Source organism: Myotis lucifugus, unplaced genomic scaffold, assembly GCF_000147115.1.
Source record: "Myotis lucifugus unplaced genomic scaffold, Myoluc2.0 scaffold_2918, whole genome shotgun sequence".
In the NCBI taxonomy this organism is placed as follows: domain Eukaryota; kingdom Metazoa; phylum Chordata; class Mammalia; order Chiroptera; family Vespertilionidae; genus Myotis; species Myotis lucifugus.
Genome location: NW_005873966.1, coordinates 1 through 18,537, shown reverse-complemented (window position 1 = coordinate 18,537; position 18,537 = coordinate 1). Strand labels below are relative to the sequence as shown.

The window sequence follows — 18,537 nt, the reverse complement described above, 5'->3', positions numbered from 1 at the left end:
AGGCGGGTTTCCAAGAAACTCATCATCGAATCAGTTCCTCATCATCCAATCAGCTCCTTGGGTTTTGATTCCTGGACTCTGGCAAGAGCCCCCACTTCTCTTCCTGGAAGCCATTGATCAAGACACAGTCACTCTGGGAAAGCGGATGAGCGGGTGGAAGACACGTGGTCTCACATGACAAGAGGGGTCCCCACTCTTTGCGCTGTCACATGCAGGTCCAGGCAGACCTGACCCCCAGCTCCCAGGGCCCCATCGCCCCGGACCTGAGGGCTCAGAGCTTTGCCCCTGACACGGGGACCTGAGACCTCGGAGCGGGTAGCTCACAGCTGAGGACACGGCTGAGCCCTGTGCTCCCCACCTCAGCCTGTCCTCCTGCCGGAAGGCACCTGCGGAAAGGCAGACCTGGGCCTCATACAGAGCAGCCTCTTGCCCGGCCAGTGTGGCTCAGCGGTTGAGCATCCACCTATGAAGCAGGAGTTTGCGGTTCAATTCCCCGTCAGGTCACATGCCCGGGTTGTGGGCTCGATCCCCAATGAGGGGGGTGCAGGGGGCAGCCGATCAATGATTCTCTCATCATTGATGTTTCTAAATTCTCTCCCTCTCCCTTCCTCTCTGAAATCAATAAAAAATATTAAAAAGAAACATACAACAACGTGTCCTCTGATTTGATGATGAGGAGCTGATTGGATGATGAGATTCTGGCAAACCAGCCTGGGAGTGGTGACGTCCTCTGAGTGTGTGTGTGTGTGTGTGTGTGTGTGTGTGTGTGTGTGTCTGTGTGTCTGTGTTTGGTGAGTCAGGGCAGCCTTCGGGCCCGTTGCCCAGACACAGCTGTGTGCCAAGCCCAATTTTTCTCATATCAGTGGCACCTGCGGTGGGGACCACCATCTGGAAGCAAGGGAATCAGCCACAGCCACGTAGCCAGCATGCAGCGCGGGAGTGCACTGGGGACAGACCGGGGCTGCAGCCACAGCCCTGACCTCTCAGGCCCAGGTGCTGAGGTCTGTCTGCTGCCTGAGCCTCTGCTCCAGGGTAGGCCCCTCCCCGGAGATGGCTCGCCTTCCTGGTGGCTGCTCCTCGCTCATCCCCTCTGTCTGGACACTGCCCTGGGCACCTTCCCTTCTCCGTGCCTCACCAGGAGCCGGCCCTGCCCTGCTCTGCTGGGGCCTCCCCGGGGCCTGGCCGCATGTGTGTGAGCGCCGGTGGGTTATTTGTGGATTGAAGGACTTACCACCAAGGGATGTTCCCCTCGTTCTAAACGAAAGATCATCGTTTGTTGAGGGACAACTATCTCAGATACGGTCCTAAGCCCTTGCCGCTCACATTGTCATCTACCTGTCACACAGCCCCATGGTCCGTCACTGTCATTACCCCTGTGTTTGAAGGGAGGAGCCCAAGGCCCAGAGGGGAAGTCAGGTCCAGGGTCCCTGAGCACGGAGGAGGGTGTGTCCAGAGTCAAGTCCATGTCCTTTGGGCCCTAAAGAATCCCGGTAGAGATTCGTCACAGGAGAGACTAACACAGCTGCTCAGACCCTGGGAGGCAGGGAGCACAGGAGGAGCGGCTGTAGAAGGAGGACCCGCTCAGGAAACTGAAGTGAGGAGTCAGCATGGGGAGCAGAGAGGAGAGGGGACAGGGGCGGCCAGGGCTGGGGGCGCCCAGACGGAGGGGCAGCCTCAAGGAGGACCAATGGCGTCTCACGCCCCAGCTGAAACTGTGAACTCGTGGGGTTCTCCTCCGTCACCCTCATGGTGGACAGTGACACCTGTCTCCACAGGAAGTGCGGGCTCACAGGCCTGGGGTGGGTCCTATGTGCTTCCCTTTGCCTGGGATGAGGGCCGATGCCTGCAAGTGGGCAGTCACTGGGAGTCCGAGGACACCAGTGGGAGAAGACAGGCACTGAGTCCCCAAGCATCTCGGACTTTATAGAACGGAATGTGCTGCCCTGGCCGGTTTGGCCAAGTAGAGAGAACGTCAGCCTGTGGACCGAAGGGTCCCGGGTTCATTTCTTGTCAAGGGCATGTACCTTGGTTGCAGGCTCCTTCCCAGCCAGGGCCCTAGTCAGGGCTCATGCAGGAGGCGCCCAATCGATATGTTTCTCTCACATCCGTGTTTCTCTCTGTCTTTCCCTCTCTCTTTCACTCTCTCTAAAAATCAATGGAAAAATATCCTCGGGTGAGGATAAAAAAAAAAAAAGAAATTGTTGATTAAAGGAAAATGGGCGTCTGTGCGGACTGGGCACGGTGAACGCCCAGGTCGCTGTGGCTGCTGTGATGAGCGAAACCCTCTCCTGAGAGCTGGATGGAAGCCAGGCTCCTACTTCCCCAAAGCCCTTCCATCTCCCCCAAGTCTTCGCAAGTCACTGAGTGTGCACACACCCTGAGCACCTGCTGTATACACGGCAGAGAGAGCTGAGAGGGACAGAAAAGGATCCGGGGGCTCACACCCCTCAGGCCTGTCTCACCCCCAGGAGGAGGCGCCCTCGGAGAACAGAGCCACACCCTCCCTGGCCCAGAGCCAATGAGAGGGGACAGGGGACAGCCACAGGTCTCCAGGTTGTCAGACCTGAGGACCAGGGACATGGAAATGGGACAGGGGACAGCCACAGCTCCACATGGCGTTAGGACCTGAGGACCAGGGATAGTAGACAGGGGACAGGCCAAGTTCTCCGGTTTGTCAGGCCTGAGGAACAGAGCCAGCCTCCAGCCACTGTCCTCACGGGACTCAGGGGAGACCGGGTCGAGGGGTTCTTGGGAGCAGAAAACAACACACAAAACCCGGGTTCTGTGGATGGATCACAGGCTCCCCTCCCCCTGCCTGAGGCTCTGGAGCAGGTGGACGCTGGTAAAGTGGAGAGTAGCAATAACAGACTCAATTGTTGAGGGTTGATTCTGTGCGGAGGGTCCCCTCCCCACTGGCCGGCTCCTGGCAGTCAGGATGCAAACCCAGCAGAGGAGGAGCCTGGGCCCCGCTGGCAGCCAGGGGCTGAGGCCCAGGACTCCCAGGGAGAAGGGGCCCCACGCCCTTTCCTCGGGGCTGGGGGGAGGCCACACACCTTCCCACATCTCCAGGCTGCGACCCTGGGGTGGTGATACCAGCCAGCTCCCTCTCAATGTCGCCAGGACCTTAAAAGGCACAGATATGTCAAGAGCAGGCCTCACCCCCAACTGTGCCTGGGCCAACTGGCTCAGCCCATCCCCGGCCCAGACACAAGGGGCACAGGCTCACTCGCTCACACATGACAAAAAGGAACCATGTCACGGTTTCCGGACACACCCGATGCCTCCCTCCTTTCTGACCGAAACAGGAGATGTCGACACTCCCCAAGTGTGTTTTATGGGAAGAACCTCAACCTCGCATCTGCTCCTTCCCTTTCCATTTCTGGGCTCTGACAGAAGCCCCATCTCCATTTCTTTTCCTTTTTCTTTTTTAATAAATATATATGTATATATATATGTATATATATACATATATTTATTGATTTCAGAGAGGAAGAGAGAGGCATAGATTAGAAATATCCATGATGAGAATCATTGATTGGCTGCCTCCTGCACAACCGCTATGAGGACCTAGCCTGCCACCTGGGCAGGTGCCCTTGACCAGAATTGAGCCCAGGACCCTTCAGTCCCAGGCCGAACACTCTATCCACTGAGCCAAACCAGCCAGGGCCCCATCTCCATTTCTGGGAACAAGGGACCAAAACATCCACAAGGTGCGGTGTCCGGGTGGAGGGGGCACCCCGAGCAGAGGACAGGTGGTCCTACTGTGCTGCTCCACCCCCATCTCCCGGGCCCCCATCTCAGAGCTTTGCCCGAAGCCCGGGGCCTGAGACTGGAGAGGGGCTGGGACAGTGCTGAGGCCGGGGCTGGGCTGGGGCTCAGGAGGGCAGACCTGACACCTCCTACAGAGCAGCCTGGCCCTGACTCCAGACACATCCAGATCATCCATCCCAGGCCCAGAGCGACGGGGCAGAGTGGGCCCTCCTGGCTCTCTGACCTCAGCCTGGGCTTCCCCGGGGCACCCCGCCCTGTCCCCCGTTTCCCTGACAAGGGAACAGCACACATCCCAGCACAGCGTGCACCTGCCCAGGGGCCGCTCCCCCGCACCAGCACCCGCCCTCTCCCCCTGGGCCTGCATCCTTCTTCCTGTTCAGAAGTTTGCGCATTTCAGTGGAAAACTCCAGAAGGATGTAGGAATTGCTTTACATTCTTCGCTCAACCTTCCAGAGATGGACATGGGGAGGGACTGTCCTTCCCCAGAAAACACAGGGTTCCTTTCCTTCCTTCTTCTCATCGCACGGGCCCGGGAGAGGCATGCTCCCCGCTCCCCACGTCGCTGTGGGCCAGGCCGCTTTAAACCAGTTCAACACGAGGCTCTACCGATGCCTTTACCACACCAGGTGCTGGCCTGGCTGAGGAGACCCGGAGGAAGAGCAGGTGCCCCCGCCTCTCCTGCACCCAGGGGGCCAGGTTCCGGGGAACCAGGGAGAGGATGCGTGGATGGGGGCCCCGGGGAGGGCAGGGACCCAGAGACAGAGGTGAGGGCCGCCCAGGCACCCTCTCCTCCTGCCCCTTGGAGACTTGACTCAGACAAATAACACAAGACACGAAACCTCTGGGAGGAGGTGCAAACCTCTTACACACGGCGGCCCCTGGTCTTCCCAGGGCTCTCCTGGCCGCCTCTGTACTCGCCACTCACTGCAGAGCGGACTCCCGGGTGTGGAGACCAGCCTGGCCAGGCTGCTCCACATTACAGAGGGGCAGCCAGGCATCAGCAGAGAGCAGCTCAGGATGCCTGGCTGGGGGGAGAGGGTGTGTGGAGGGAGGAGGTCCTGGGGAACATTCCAGAAGAGACCTCAGAGCTGCTGGCTGAGGCGCTAGCCTGGCTGTGAGACCTGCCTCAGGGACAGGGGAGCACAGCGCTGTCCCTGCGATGATGGCCCCTCCTGGGTCCCATAGATGCCCCAGAAGAGCCTTATGCGCTCGGGCGGGCAAGCGATGCAGCACTGAACACAGGGTGCTGCCCACCAGCTGTAGGGGCACCTGGGAGGGGCGGGGTAGACATTGGGGGACACCTATCCAGGGCTACCAGGGCACCAGGCCTTGTGCATTAGGACTTCGCACTTGCTGCCCGGGCACAGAGTTTGTGCCAGGAGACCGCCCTCTGGCGCCTGGGGTGGGGTCGGGACTCAAAAGCATTTTGTGGGCTGCATGACAGGAGGAGACATTGGGGTGCAGGAGGGGAGCTGACCTGGATCAGACACCACTCTCCCTCCCTGGGTCACAAGATCTGGGGGCAGCACCGGGGAGATTCTCAGGGACCCCAGGCCTGGTCTCTGGAAACTCCTGGGTGTGGACGGTGTGTTTGGGTGGATATTGTGACCAATGAAGTAGCAACACTAGCAGAAGCCACAACACACCTGGATGTGCCTGTTCCACGCCTGCAAAGCCCTGAGCCTCCAGCAGGACAGCATGGCTGTCCCAGGGCCACCAAGGTCCAAGGACAGAGCAGGTGGGAGAGGCTCGGCGCAGAGGACACCTGTTTGTGCATGTGGAGGGGCGCCCAGCCCAGAAAGAGGGGGACCCTGTATTACAGGGGTCACGTGAAGGATGTGACGAGCTGGCATGAAAGAGCACAGCCTGGTTCTCAGTGAGGGCGGCCAGGGTCACACTCAGAGGGGCTGGGGTGCCCTCCCTGAGCTGGGCACTTCCCCTGGGAGGGAGCGTGGGGCCGGCACAGGGTGGTCTGAGAGGAACCGGATGGACAGTCAGTGGGACAGAGAGGCATCCCCTCGGGGACAAACTCTACCAGCTGGGGCTCAGGTCACACTTGAGCCTGGAACACAAAGTCCCCCGTTCCTCAAGGCTCGGGGTGGAGAGGACGAGCAGTGCCCCTTCCTGAGGCGGGCACACCCTGCATCCTCTGCTCCCAGGCCATCCTGGCCCAGCCCTGCTGGGAGCCTCTCTGTTCTCCTCTGTGTAATGGACGGACAAAGGCTCTGAGTCCAGTTCCTTCCCCTACAGGGTGGCTCCTAAGGGGAGCTCAGCTCACGTTGGTCCCGCCCTGCCCTTCCTTCAGGGCAGAGTCTCCCTCCTGGCTCAGCCCAGCAGGTCCCTGCACTGGGCCCAGCCATGCCCTGCAGTGGCGGCCGTGGGAGAGTCAGGGATGGGCACCCGGGGCCTGTCCTGTGGGGGCTCCGTGTCCTGTGCCCGGACCCTCCTCAGGTAGGAGCACCTGTCCTCTCACCTGCACTCTCGCCTCCTGCCTGGCTGTGCCGTGCTGCCCAGGGTCACCCCAATCCCCTGGGACCTCACTGGCCCAGGTCAGTCCAGGGAGGGCCTTTGTCAGAACAGAGAAATCAAAACCTAACTTGCCCCTGAGGGCACAGGATGAGACATTTGGGCAGAAAAGTTCCCTCTTCTAAGAAGCCATGTGGGTGGCATGAGTGGCCTGAGTTTAGGGAAGGGGTGGGGTGAAGCAGTGTCAGCTCAGCAGGTTCCAGGTGCTTCAATGGCATATAAGGCACCTCAGTCCTTCAAAGCATCACAGTAGGAGGACGGGCCGTGACCAGCAGAGAAGGTGAAGGAGCTGAGACATGGAAGACAACCCAGCACCAACTGGCAGGTACCACCCGCCCCTGGAGCAGCCCTGCTTCTGAGCCCCTCCTCCTGGCTCCCTGAAGGGACTTGCCTTCACCCCAGAAAACCCCCTGCTTCTCCTGTCCCTCCTGATGGCCCTTCTATGTCCAGGATCCCTCAGCTGATGCCCAGTTGGCCTGTCCTATCTGCCTCCCATCGCCCCCGGCTAAAATCTGGGGTCACCCTTGAGGGTCCCTGTTTCTCCTCTCCCTCCGTCTCCCATGAAATCTATTCTTTCTGCTCTCAACTGAGCCCCTAGAAGTTTATGTTCAGATTTAAGTTTTTGTTTTTGTAAAGGACATGACTGTGTTCATGATGAGAAGGGAAATGTCATGAGTTATTTGAGAAGACTAGTTTGGCATCTCTTTTCCCCGATGGGGCCACCCTTTCCCCTGATGCACCATGTGGCTCAGGTTAACCCAGAAGAGCAGAGGAAACAGAGCCATTGGGCTGCACCTGGCAGGGCTGGGTCAGTGGGAGGAGGGCAGGACGGTGATGCCAGGAGAGGCCCCGTCAGAACTCTGAGCCCCTGCACTGTTCATGGGGGGACCCTGAACAAAGGACTGGGCTGACTGCCCCAGGAGGCCCCGAAAGGGTCAGAGAGGGAGGTTAGGTAGCCCCAGCTAAGTGAGTGGACGTCCATCCTCTTCGGGTCTAACAGGGATGTGGGTGCAGAGGGGAGGAGATCGAGGTGATCCCCAGAGGACCCCCATTCCTTGAGTTCCTCCTGCCTGTGCCCACAGACCCCTGATGGATGCAACCACCTTCAAGGGCAACTTTGGTATCACATAGCCGAGCGAAACATACCTGTGCTACGAGGTGGAGGTCCGGGAGGGTGATGCCTGGGCCCCAGTGGAGGAGCTCCAGGGCTCCTGCGCAACCAGGTGAGCGAGCACAGCAGGCAGGGCCCCCGGGACACTCGGGGAGAAGGTTCCATGCCCGCGGGGTGTCCTCTGAGCAATGTCCCTTGGCCCCCAGCTGCTGTGGCTTTGCCCAGAGGCAGGGAGGATGGACTCTAATGTGATTGGCAGCTTGGAGCCCCACATCAGAAAGCAGTCACAGTGTCCCAGGGCCTGGGCCCACCAGCCCAGTGTCAGCCCAGCCTCCAAGGTCAGCCTGTCCCTCCTGCTGTGCATTTGAGGAGGGGTCAGGCCAGAGGGAAAGGCACCTGGACAAAGGGGCCGTTCTCCCCTGGACCCGCCCGGGCCGCCTCTGGCCAGAGAGCCAGAGCTCCCCCTTGGTGCTCCCTCCAGTCACTCCTGGGAGAGCCTGGCAGGGTGCTGTCCCCACAAGTGCACTGCCAGCTGCACGTAGCCCAGGACGCCTCCTGGGTCCCCAGGTACCATCCTCTGCCACCAGGGCTCTGCGCCAGCTCCGTGGGCCTGACTTCTTCCTCCTCCCTGAGCCCCTGGTTGAAAACCCTTCCCTGGGCAGGTGGGCTAATCTCCATAATCCTGTGAGCCCAGCAGCAACACTCATCCCGTGTCTCCCGCACCTCTGCCTCGGTGCCCTCACCCCTTCTTCCCGCAGAGTTGTGTCACCCTTGGGTGCAGCACAGGGGGAAGCCCAGAGTAGAAGCGTGTGGAAGTGTTGGTGCACAGGCGGGAGCTGGAGGTAGGGGAGCAGAGGGAGAGCTCCCCTGCCTGGAGGAAGCACCCACCCCTGTGGCATCGGGCCCAGGACCTTGGGGCTCAGCTGCCTCCCTCCCTCTGTCCTCAGATATTTATTTATTTATATTTATTTATTTATAAGAATTTTATTGATTCCAGAGAGAAAGGGAGGGAGAGATCGAAACATCAGTGATGAGAGAGAATCATTGGTTGGCTGCTGCCTCCTGCGTGCCTCCTCCTGAGAATCAAGCCTGTAACCTGGGCCTGGGCCCTGACCAGGAATGGAATTGGTGACCTGTTCGTGGATGGGTCGCTGCTGAACCCACTGAGACACACCGTCTGGGCTGTCCTCAGCTCTTTGTCTCCCTGCAGGGTCTGAGTAGGTGCAGCTCCTGAAGGCATAGGCTTTGGGCACAAAATACAGGCTCTCTGGGACCCTGTACCAAGGTGAATCACATGGAGCCCAGATCTGTGTTCTCAGTGGTTAGAGCGTCAGCCTGCACAGCCAGGGGCCAGGGATCGGGTCCAGGTCAAGGGCACATATCTCAGTTGCAGCTTTGATCCCTCGCCCTGGGTCATGGAGTGTGGGGTTGGCAACCAGTGGATGTTTATGTTTCACTCTCTCTGCCCCCTCCTCCATCCCTCCACCCTTTATATAAACATCAATGGAAAAAACCTCCTCAATGAGGATTTGAAAAAAGAACCATATTTAATGTAAAACTTTAAAAAATCAAAACTAATGAAATTCCATGGTGAATGGAATATCGACAGGGTAAGTGAAGACTGATCAGCTACAGAGCCATGGGAGCCATGGTTTGCTGATGTAGGAAAGTCCTCACTGCTGATGTGCCCGTTGTAGATGCTGATATTATGTGATACGTGAGTCGCCTGACCTTTGACCATGTAGATCCTGCATTGAAATAGCCTTCATCCTGACGCTGAGCTGTGCCCCTTCAGTCCTGTGCTGGAGGCCAGAGCCTCACCTGCCTCTGGCTGGTGCCACCCTCCCCTGTTCACAGCAAGTGACAGGTCCCTCTTCTCCCCCCTCTGTGCTCAGGGTGCTGATACACACAGGGAACGCCGTCATGCAGAGTTGTGCTTCCTGGATCGGGTCCGTTCTTGGCACCTGGATGAGAGGAAGCAGTACAGACTCACCTGCTACATCTCCTGGAGCCCCTGCCCTGACTGTGCCCAGGAACTGGTGGAATTCCTGGGCGAGAACAGCCACGTGAGGCTGCGCATCTTCGCTGCTCACATCTACACCATTGTCAGTGGATATGAGGATGGGCTGCGCAAGCTGCAGGGCGCTGGGGCCCCACTCGCCATCATGACCCTCAAAGGTCAGCAGGGACTCCTGAGGGCGGGAGGTGGGCGGGCAGAGAGGCTGGGAAATGGCTGCCTGCAGGGGGGCTGCTGGGTCTGGAGAGGATGGAGTCCCCTGGAGGAGAGAGTTCAGGGGAGAGAGGGGGCCTGGGGGAGGGGGGAGGTGGGTCCTTGTGCCATCAGGACCCCGTTTTTCCTGGTAGAAGGGGAAGGGCTGCCTCAGATTCCAGTGGAAGAAAGAATTTGAGGGATGAACTCAGTGCCTTGGGAGGAGAGAGAAAGGGGGCAGGGAGATTCTGATGGGAAGGTGTTTCCCTAGAGTCAGAGACCTGGGCCCTCCCTGCTCTAGAAGGAGCTCACCTTTCCCTCCCTGTTCCCATAGAGCACCAGCACTGCTGGGACACCTTCGTGGACAAACAGGGCCAGCCGTTCGAGCCCTGGACTGACCTGGTAGAACACATTGAAACCAAATCTCAGGAGCTGGAGAACATTCTCAGGGTGAGGTTCCACCCTCCTGCTCCCCTCTCCCCTTCTCTCCCTGGGCCTGTATCTGCCTCTGGGTCTCATGCTCCCCCCAGGGCCCCAACTCCATCCCCCCCCTCAGGTCTCAGGAGTCCCTCTGCTTTCTCCCCTCCTGCACCCCTTTTCCTTCCCCTCCTGTGACTGCCCCAGACTCTGCTCTGTTCACCTTCCCACCTGCCTCACTCCCTGCTTCCTCCACCTCCTCCTTCTCCATCCAGAATCAGGGAAACTGAAGGATGGACTCAACCTCTCTAAACAGTCGGGGGTCTTCTGGTGAACGATGCATAAAACACTTTCTTCAAGAAATGAAAACGCATCACGTGCCGCCATCCCCTACTTGTTCCAAAGAAACCAGCAAAAGGCAGTGAATGAACTCAGAAGGAATTTTTTAAAAATCTGACTGATTTACTTTTCGTTAAAATCTATGTATGTTCTAAATACACACCAGTAATATTGTATTCATTACTATCAGTATCATTTTTATATTTAGAAAATTAATTATTTACATTGATTATAAGTCCAGAGCAATAACATGAAAGATTAAGAATCTTCCACACAATGTGTTTTCCTCTGTAAGTGTTTCATGAAGTCCAAATAGTTCAATAAACACCTGAAAAAGTGACAAAGGCCTGCTCTTGACAGATTTGTGGCTTTTAAGGTCCTGGGGATATTGAGGAGGAGCTGGCTGGTATCACCACCACAGGATCGCAGCCTGGAGATGTGGGAAGGTGTGCGGCCTCCCCACAGCCCCGAGGAAAGGGCGTGGGGCCCCTTCTCCCTGGGAGTCCTGGGCCTCAGCCCCTGGCTGCCAGCGGGGCCCAGGCTCCTCCTCTGCTGGGTTTGCATCCTGACTGCCAGGAGCCGGCCAGTGGGGAGGGGACCCTCCGAACAGAATCAACCCTCGACAATTGAGTCTATTATTGTTACTCTCCACTTTACCAGCGTCCACCTGCTCCAGAGCCTCAGGCAGGGAGAGGGGAGCCTGTGATCTGACCACAGAACCCGGGTTTTGTTTGTTGTTTTCTGCTCCCAAGAACCCCTCGACCCGGTCTCCCCTGAGTCCTGTGAGGACAGTGGCTGGAGGCTGGCTCTGTTCCTCAGGTCTGACAACCCGGAGACCTGTGGCTGTCCCCTGTCCCCTCTCATTGGCTCTGGGCCAGGGAGGGTGTGGCTCTGTTCTCCAAGGGCGCCTCCTCCTGGGATTGAGACAGGCCTGAGGGGTGTGAGCCCCCAGTTCCTTTTCTGTCCCTCTCAGCTCCCTCTGCCGTGTATACAGTAGGTGCTCAGGGTGTGTGCACACTCAGTGACTTGAAAAGACTTTGGGGAGATGGAAGGGCTTTGGGGAAGTAGGAGCCCGGCTTCCATCCAGCTCTCGGGGGAGGATTTCCGCTCGTCGCAGCAGCCACAACGACCTGGGCGTTCACCGTGCCCAGTCCGCACACACGCCTGTTTTCCTTTTATCCACAACTAGGGGCCTGATGCAGGAAAATTATGCACAGGGGATGGGTCCGTCAGCCTGACCTTACCCTCTCCAATCTGGGAGCCCTCAGGGTGCCCTCTCCAATCCGGGAGTTTCTGTCTGTCTTTGCAATCATATAAGCAAATTGTCTGAGACCCCCAACCCAGTTTGGTTTGTTGCTCACAGAATAATAGGGCTTTTTTTTCTTTGCTTCATTTGTGGAGATTTCCTGTAAGTTTTACGATATCTTCCCTTTAATTTTTCCTAGACACTCTGATTTTACTTATGTCTCTCACCTTTGCTTTCCCTCCATCCCCCACCACAACAGTAACTTGCTCCAGGCTGACTTTGCTCTAGTGTCTAGGAGATCTGTCTACCTCCAGAACTATGATTCTCAGCATTCCTGGTGCTCCCCACGATCTGGGCTTCCGCTTCCGGTCCTGGGGCTGCCACCAGAACTACTATTCCCAGAATTCATGGTGCTCCCCGCGCTCTTGGTTTTCCCTTCCTGCTCTGTTTTCGTCCCATGACGTCCCACTCTACCAAGTCCTCCAAGCCACCAGCTCTCCCTCTCTGCTCTCTGTCTGGTGGCTTGGAGAGCCAAGTTTCCCAAGCCATTCCACTCTCCGCTGGCTATCCCGTTCTGTTCTCCGCCCGGCAGCTTCGGGGAGTGACCGATGGAGCCACATCCCCCCAAGCCGCTGGCTCTCCTGTTCTGCTCTCCACCTGGTGCCTGCCCACCCAAATCAGTCCACCATCTTTGTCGGGTTGATTTGCATACACACTCCTGATAGGCTTGTGAGCATCGTGGAGGGATGGTCAATTTACATGTTTCTCTTTTATTATATAGGATTCCTTTTTTTTTTTATCCTCACCCGAGGATATTTCTCCATTGATTTTTAGAGAGAGTGGAATACAGAGGGAAAGACAGAGAGAAGCACTGATGTGAGAGAAACATATCGATTGGCTGCCTCCTGTATGAACCCTGACCAGGGCCTGGGCTGAGGAGGAGCTTGGAACCAAGGTACATGCCCTTTCCCAGAACTGTATCCGGGACCCTTTGGTCTGCAGGCTGACACTCTGTCCACTGGGCCAAACCGGCCAGGGCAGCACATTCCATTCTATAAAGTCCGAGATGCTTGGGGACTCAGTGCCTGTCTGCTCCCACTGGTGTCCTCGGACTCCCAGTGGCTGCCAACCTTCAGGCATCGGCCCTCATCCCAGGCAAAGGGAAGCACATAGGACCCACCCCAGGCCTGCGAGCCCACACGTCCTGTTGGAGACAGGTGTTGCTGTCCACCAAGAGGGTGACAGAGGAGGACCCCACGAGTTCACAGATTCAGCTGGGGCGAGAGACCCCATTGGTCCTCCTTGCCCCTCTGTCTGGACGTCCGAATCCCTGGCCAACCCCATCCCCTCTGAGGGGCTTGGGAAAGAGGACCTGCTCAGGACACTGAGGTGAGCGGCAAAACGAGATGGGGCAGGACCAAAACACACACACACACACACACACACATACACACACGCAGCTGATGATAAGCAGGAATCTCCTAGGTTCTCCAGACACACCCACAGGCCTCAGTCTTAGTGGCAGGAAGCAGAGGACGTCCCCACTCACAGGCGGATTTGCAAGAACCTTATCATCCAATCAGCTCCTTGGGTTTCGATTCCTGGACTCTGGCAAGAGCCCCCACTTCTGTTCCTGGAAGCCACTGACCAAGACGCAGTCACTCTGGGAAAGCGGACGAGCAGGTAGAAGACACGTGGTCTTACATGACAAGAGGGGTCCCCACTCTCTGCGCAGTCACATGCAGGTCCAGGCAGACCTGACCCCCAGCTCCCCGTCTCCCCAAAGCTCAGAGCTTTGCCCCTGACACGGGGACCTGAGACTTCGGAGAGGGTAGCTCACAGCTGAGGACACGGCTGAACCCTGGGCTCCCCACGTCAGCTTGTCCTCCTGCCGGAAGGCCACCTGTGGGAAGGCAGACCTGGGCCTCATACAGAGCAGCCTCTTGCCAGTGTCGCTCAGCAGTTGAGCATCGACCTATGAAGCAGGAGTTCGCGGTTCAATTCCCTGTCAGGGCACATGCCCAGGTTGTGGGCCCGATCCCCAATGAGAGGGGTGCAGGAGGCAGCCGATCAATGATTCTCTCTCATCATTGATTTTTCTAAGTTTCTCTCCCTCTCCCTTCTTCCCTGAAATCAATAAAAAAAATATTACAAAGAAACATACAACAACGTGTCTTCTGATTTGATGATGAGGAGCTGATTCGATGATGAGGTTCTTGCAAACCAGCCTTGGAGTGGGGACGTCCTCTGCTTCCTGCCACTCAGACGGAGGCCTGTGGGTGTGTCTGGAGAAACTAGGAGATTCCTGCTTGTCATCTGCTTGCGTATGTGTGTGTGTGTGTCTGCGTTTGGTGAGTCAGGGCAGCCTTCGGGCCCGTTGCCCAGACACAGCTGTGTGCCAAGCCCGATCTTGGTCGTATCTGTGGCACCTGCGGTGGGACCACCATCTGGAAGCAAGGGAATCAGCCACAGCCACAGAGCCCACATGCAGTGCAGAGTGCGCTGGGGACAGACCCGGGGCTGCGCTGGGCATGTCCCCTGGAGGGAAAGTGGGGCCGGCACAGGGTGGTCTGAGAGGAGCCGGATGGACAGTCAGTGGGACAGAGGGGCATCCCCTCGGGGACAAACTCTACCAGCTGGGGCTCAGGTCACACTTGAGCCTGGAACACAAAGTCCCCTCGTTCCTCGCAGGTGGGGGTAAAGAGGATGAGCATTGGCCCCTTCCTGAGGCGGGCACACCCTTCATCCTCTGCTCCCAGGCCATCCTGGCCCAGCCCTGCTGGGAGCCTCTCTGTTCTCCTCTGTGTGATGGGCAGACAAAGGCTCTGAGTCCAGTTCCTTCCCCTACAGGGTGGCTCCTAAGGGGAGCTCAGCTCACGTTGGTCCCGCCCTGCCCTTCCTCTCAGGGCGGAGTCTCCTTCCTGGCTCAGCCCCGCAGGTCCCTGCACTGGGCCCGGCCATGCCCTGCTTGGCGGCCTCAGGAGAGTCAGGGATGGGCACCCGGGGCCTGTCCTGTGGGGGCTCTGTGTCCTGTGCCCGGACCCTCCTCAGGTGGGAGCACCTGTCCTCCCACCTGCGCTCTCGCATCCTGCCTGACTGTGCGGAGCTGCCCAGGGTGACCCCACCTCCTGGGACCTCACTGGCCCAAGGTCAGTCCAGGGAGGCCCTTTGTCAGAACAGAGAAATCAAAACCCAACTTGCCCCTGAGGACACAGGATGAGACATTTGGGCAGAAAAGTTCCCTCTCCTATGACTCCATGTGGGTGGCATGAGTGGCCTGAGTTTAGGGAAGGGGTGGGGCTCAGCAATGCCAGCTCAGCAGGTTCCCGATGCTCTGATGGCATATAAGGCACCTCCGTCCTTGAAAGCATCACAGGAGGAGGACGGGCCGTGACCAGCAGAGAAGGTGAAGGAGCTGAGACATGGAGGACAACCCAGCACCAACTGGCAGGTACCACCTGCCCCTGGAGCAGCCCTACCTCTGAGCCCATCCTCCTGGCTCCCTAAAGGGACCTGCCTTCTCCCTAGGGGACCCCCTGCTTCTCCTGTCCCTCCTGATGGCCCTTCTATGTCCAGGATCCCTCAACTAATACCATGTTGGCCTGTCCTAACCGCCTCCCATGGCCCCCGGCTAAAATCTGGGGGTCACCCTGAGGGTCCCTGTTTCTCCTCTCCCTCTGTCTCCCATGAAATCTATTCTTTCTGCTCTGCACTGAGGCCCTAGAAGTTCACATTCAGATCTATGTTTTGGTTTTTGTAAAGGACACAATTGTTTTCATGATGAGAAAGGAAATGTGTTGAGTTATTTGAGAAGACTAGTTTGGCATCTCTTTTCCCCGATGGGGCCACCCTTTCCCCTGATGCACCATGTGGCTCAGGTTAACCCAGAAGAGCAGAGGAAACAGCGCCACTGGGCTGCACCTGGCAGGGCTGGGTCAGCGGGACGAGGGCAGGACGGTGATGCCAGGAGAGGCCCCGTCAGAGCTCTGAGCCCCTGCACTGCTCCCGGGGGGACCCTCACTAAAGGACTGGGCTGACTCCCCCAGGAGCCCCTGAGGGTCAGAGAGGGAGGTTAGGTGTCTCCAGCTAAGTGAGTGGACGCCCGTACTCTGTGGGTCTCATTGGGATGTTGGTGCAGAGGAGAGGATAACGGGGTGATCCCCAGAGGAGCCCCATGCCTTGCTTCCTCCTGCCTGTACCCACAGAACCCTGATGGATGCAACCACCTTCAGAGTCAACTTCAGTTACTACAGAGAGAGAAAAACATACCTGTGCTACGAGGTGGAGGTCCGGGAGGGTGACGCATGGGTCCCAGTAAAAAAGCTCCAGGACTTCCTGCGCAACCAGGTGAGCGAGCACAGCAGGCAGGGCCCCCGGGACACTCAGGGAGAAGGTCCATGCCCGCGGGGTGTCCTCTGAGCAATGTCCCTGGGCCCCCAGCTGCTGTGGCGTTGCCCAGAGGCAGGGAGGACGGACTCTGCTGTGATTGGCAGCTTGGAGCCCCACATCAGAAAGCAGTCACAGTGTCCCAGGGCCTGGGCCCACCAGCCCAGTGTCAGCCCAGCCTCCAGGGTCAGCCTGTCCCTCCTGCTGTGCCTCTGAGGAGGGGTCAGGGCAGAGGGAAAGGCACCTGGACAAAAGGGGCCGTTCTCCCCTGGACCCGCCCGGGCCGCCTCTGGCCAGAGAGCCAGAGCTCCCCCTTGGTGCTCCCTCCAGTCACTCCTGGGAGAGCCTGGCAGGATGCTGTCCCCACAAGTGCATTGCCGGCTGCACGTAGCCCAGGACGCCTGCTGGGCCCCAGGTACCATCCATTGCCACCAGGGCCTTGCGCTAGCTCCGCGGGCCTGACTTCTTCCTCCTCCCTGAGTCCCTGGTTGAAAATCCTTCCCTGGGTGGGTGGGCTAATCTCCATAACCCTGGGAGCCCAGCAGCGACCCTCATCCCCCTGTCTCCCGCACCTCTGCCTCGGTGCCCTCACCACTTTCTTCCCGCAGTGTTGTGTCACCCTTGGACTCAGCACAGGGGGAAGCCCAGAGTAGAACCGTGTGGAGTGTTGGGTGCACAGGTGGGTGCTGGAGGTAGGGGGGCAGAGGGAGAGCTCCCCTGCCTAGAGGAAGCTCCCAGCCCTTTGGCATCAGGCCCAGGACCTTGGGGCTCAGCTGCCTCCTCCCTCTGACCTCAGCAATTTATTTATTTATATTTATTTACTTATTTAAATGACTTTTATTAATTCCAGAGAGGAAGGGAGAGATAGAATCATCAATGATGAGAGAGAATCATTGGTTGGATGCTGCCTCCTGCACGCCCCCTACTGAGAATCAAGCCTGCAACCTGGGCCTGGGCCCTGACCAGGAATGGAACCGGTGACTTTGTTTTGGATGGGTCCCTGCTCAACCCAATGAGCCACACCGGCTGGCTGCTCTCGGCTCTTTGTCTCCCTGCAGAGTCCTAATAGGTGCAGCTCTTGAAGGCATAGGGTTTGGGCACCAAATAGAGGCTCTCTGGGAACTCTGTACCAAGGTGAATCACATGGAGCCCAGATCTGTGTTCTCAGTGGTTAGAGCGTCAGCCTGCACAGCCAGGGGCCAGGGGTAGGATTCCAGGTCAAGGGCACTTATCTCAGTTGCAGCTCTGATCCCTGGCCTGGATCGTGGAGCGTGGGGTAGGCAAGCAGTGGATGTGTCCTCCCACATTGATGTTTCTCTCTCTCTGCCTCCTCCATCCCTCCACCCTTTCTCTTAAGATCAATGGAAAAAATCTCCCTAGGTGAGGATTTGAAAAAAGAACCATATTTAATGCAAAACTTTAAAAAATCAAAACTAATGCAAATTCTATGGTGAATGGAATATAGACAGGGTAAGTGAAGACTGATCAGTTACAGAGCCATGGGAGCCACGGTTTGTTGATGTAGAAAAGTCCTGACTGCTGATGTGCCCTTTGTAGATGCTGATATTATGTGATTTGTGAGTCGCCTTACCTTTGACCCTGTAGATCAGTGATGGCGAACCTTTTGAGCTCGGCGTGTCAGTATTTTGAAAAACCCTAACTTAACTCTGGTGCCGTGTCACATATAGAAATCTTTTGATATTTGCAACCACAGTAAAACAAAGATTTATATTTTTGATATTTATTTTAGATATTTAAATGCCATTTAACAAAGAAATATCAACCAAAAAATGAGTTGGCGTGTCACCTCTGACACCTGTGTCTTACGTTCGCCATCACTGGTGTAGATCCTGCATTGAGATAGCGTTCATCCTGACGCTGAGCTGTGCCCCTTCACCCTGTGCTGGAGGCCAGAGCCTCACCTGCCTTTGGCTGGTCCAACCCTTCCCTATTCACAGCAAATGACAGGTCCCTCTTCTCCCCCCTCTGTGCTCAGGGAGCTGACACACACTGGGAACCTCGTCATGCAGAGTTGTGCTTCCTGGATGGGGTCCGTTCTTGGCACCTGGATGAGGGGAAGCAGTACAGACTCACCTGCTACATCTCCTGGAGCCCCTGCCCTGTCTGTGCCCAGGAACTGGTGGAATTCCTGGGTGAGAACAGACACCTGAGGCTGCGCATCTTCGCTGCTCGAATCTACAGCATTGTCAGTGGATATGAGGATGGGCTGCGCCAGCTGTGGGACGCTGGGGCCCCACTCGCCATCATGACCCTCAAAGGTCAGCAGGGACTCCTGAGGGTGGGAGGTCGGCGGGCAGAGAGGCTGGGAAATGGCTACACAGAGGGAGCAGGAGGAGAATCCAGGTGGGGACACCTGTCAGCTGCCTGCAGGGGGGGCTGCTGGGTCTGGAGAGGACAGAGTCCCCTGGAGGAGAGAGTTCAGGGGAGAGAGGGGTCTTGGAAAAGGGGGAAGGTGGGTCCTTTCCCATCAGGACCCAGGTCCTTCCTGGTAGAGGGAGGGGCTGCTCAGAT

At 57.5% G+C, this 18,537-nt stretch overlaps 1 protein-coding gene and 1 long non-coding RNA gene across 2 annotated transcripts; both read left to right on the top strand.

Annotated features, from left to right (window-relative positions):
• Window positions 1-9,303: 9,303 nt before the first annotated feature.
• LOC102439233 (DNA dC->dU-editing enzyme APOBEC-3G-like) lies at window positions 9,304-18,284 on the top strand (the record flags this gene model as incomplete). The annotated part of the gene is made up of 5 exons (XM_023749110.1): window positions 9,304-9,586; window positions 9,952-10,067; window positions 14,558-14,670; window positions 15,825-15,966; window positions 18,002-18,284. Coding segments are annotated over 5 exons (937 nt in total), but the record flags the coding sequence as incomplete, so codon positions are not given.
• Window positions 14,990-15,637, top strand: LOC111824611. The gene is made up of 2 exons (XR_002827719.1): window positions 14,990-15,070; window positions 15,498-15,637. It is a non-coding gene; the product is annotated as an uncharacterized LOC111824611 (long non-coding RNA).
• Window positions 18,285-18,537: the final 253 nt, after the last annotated feature.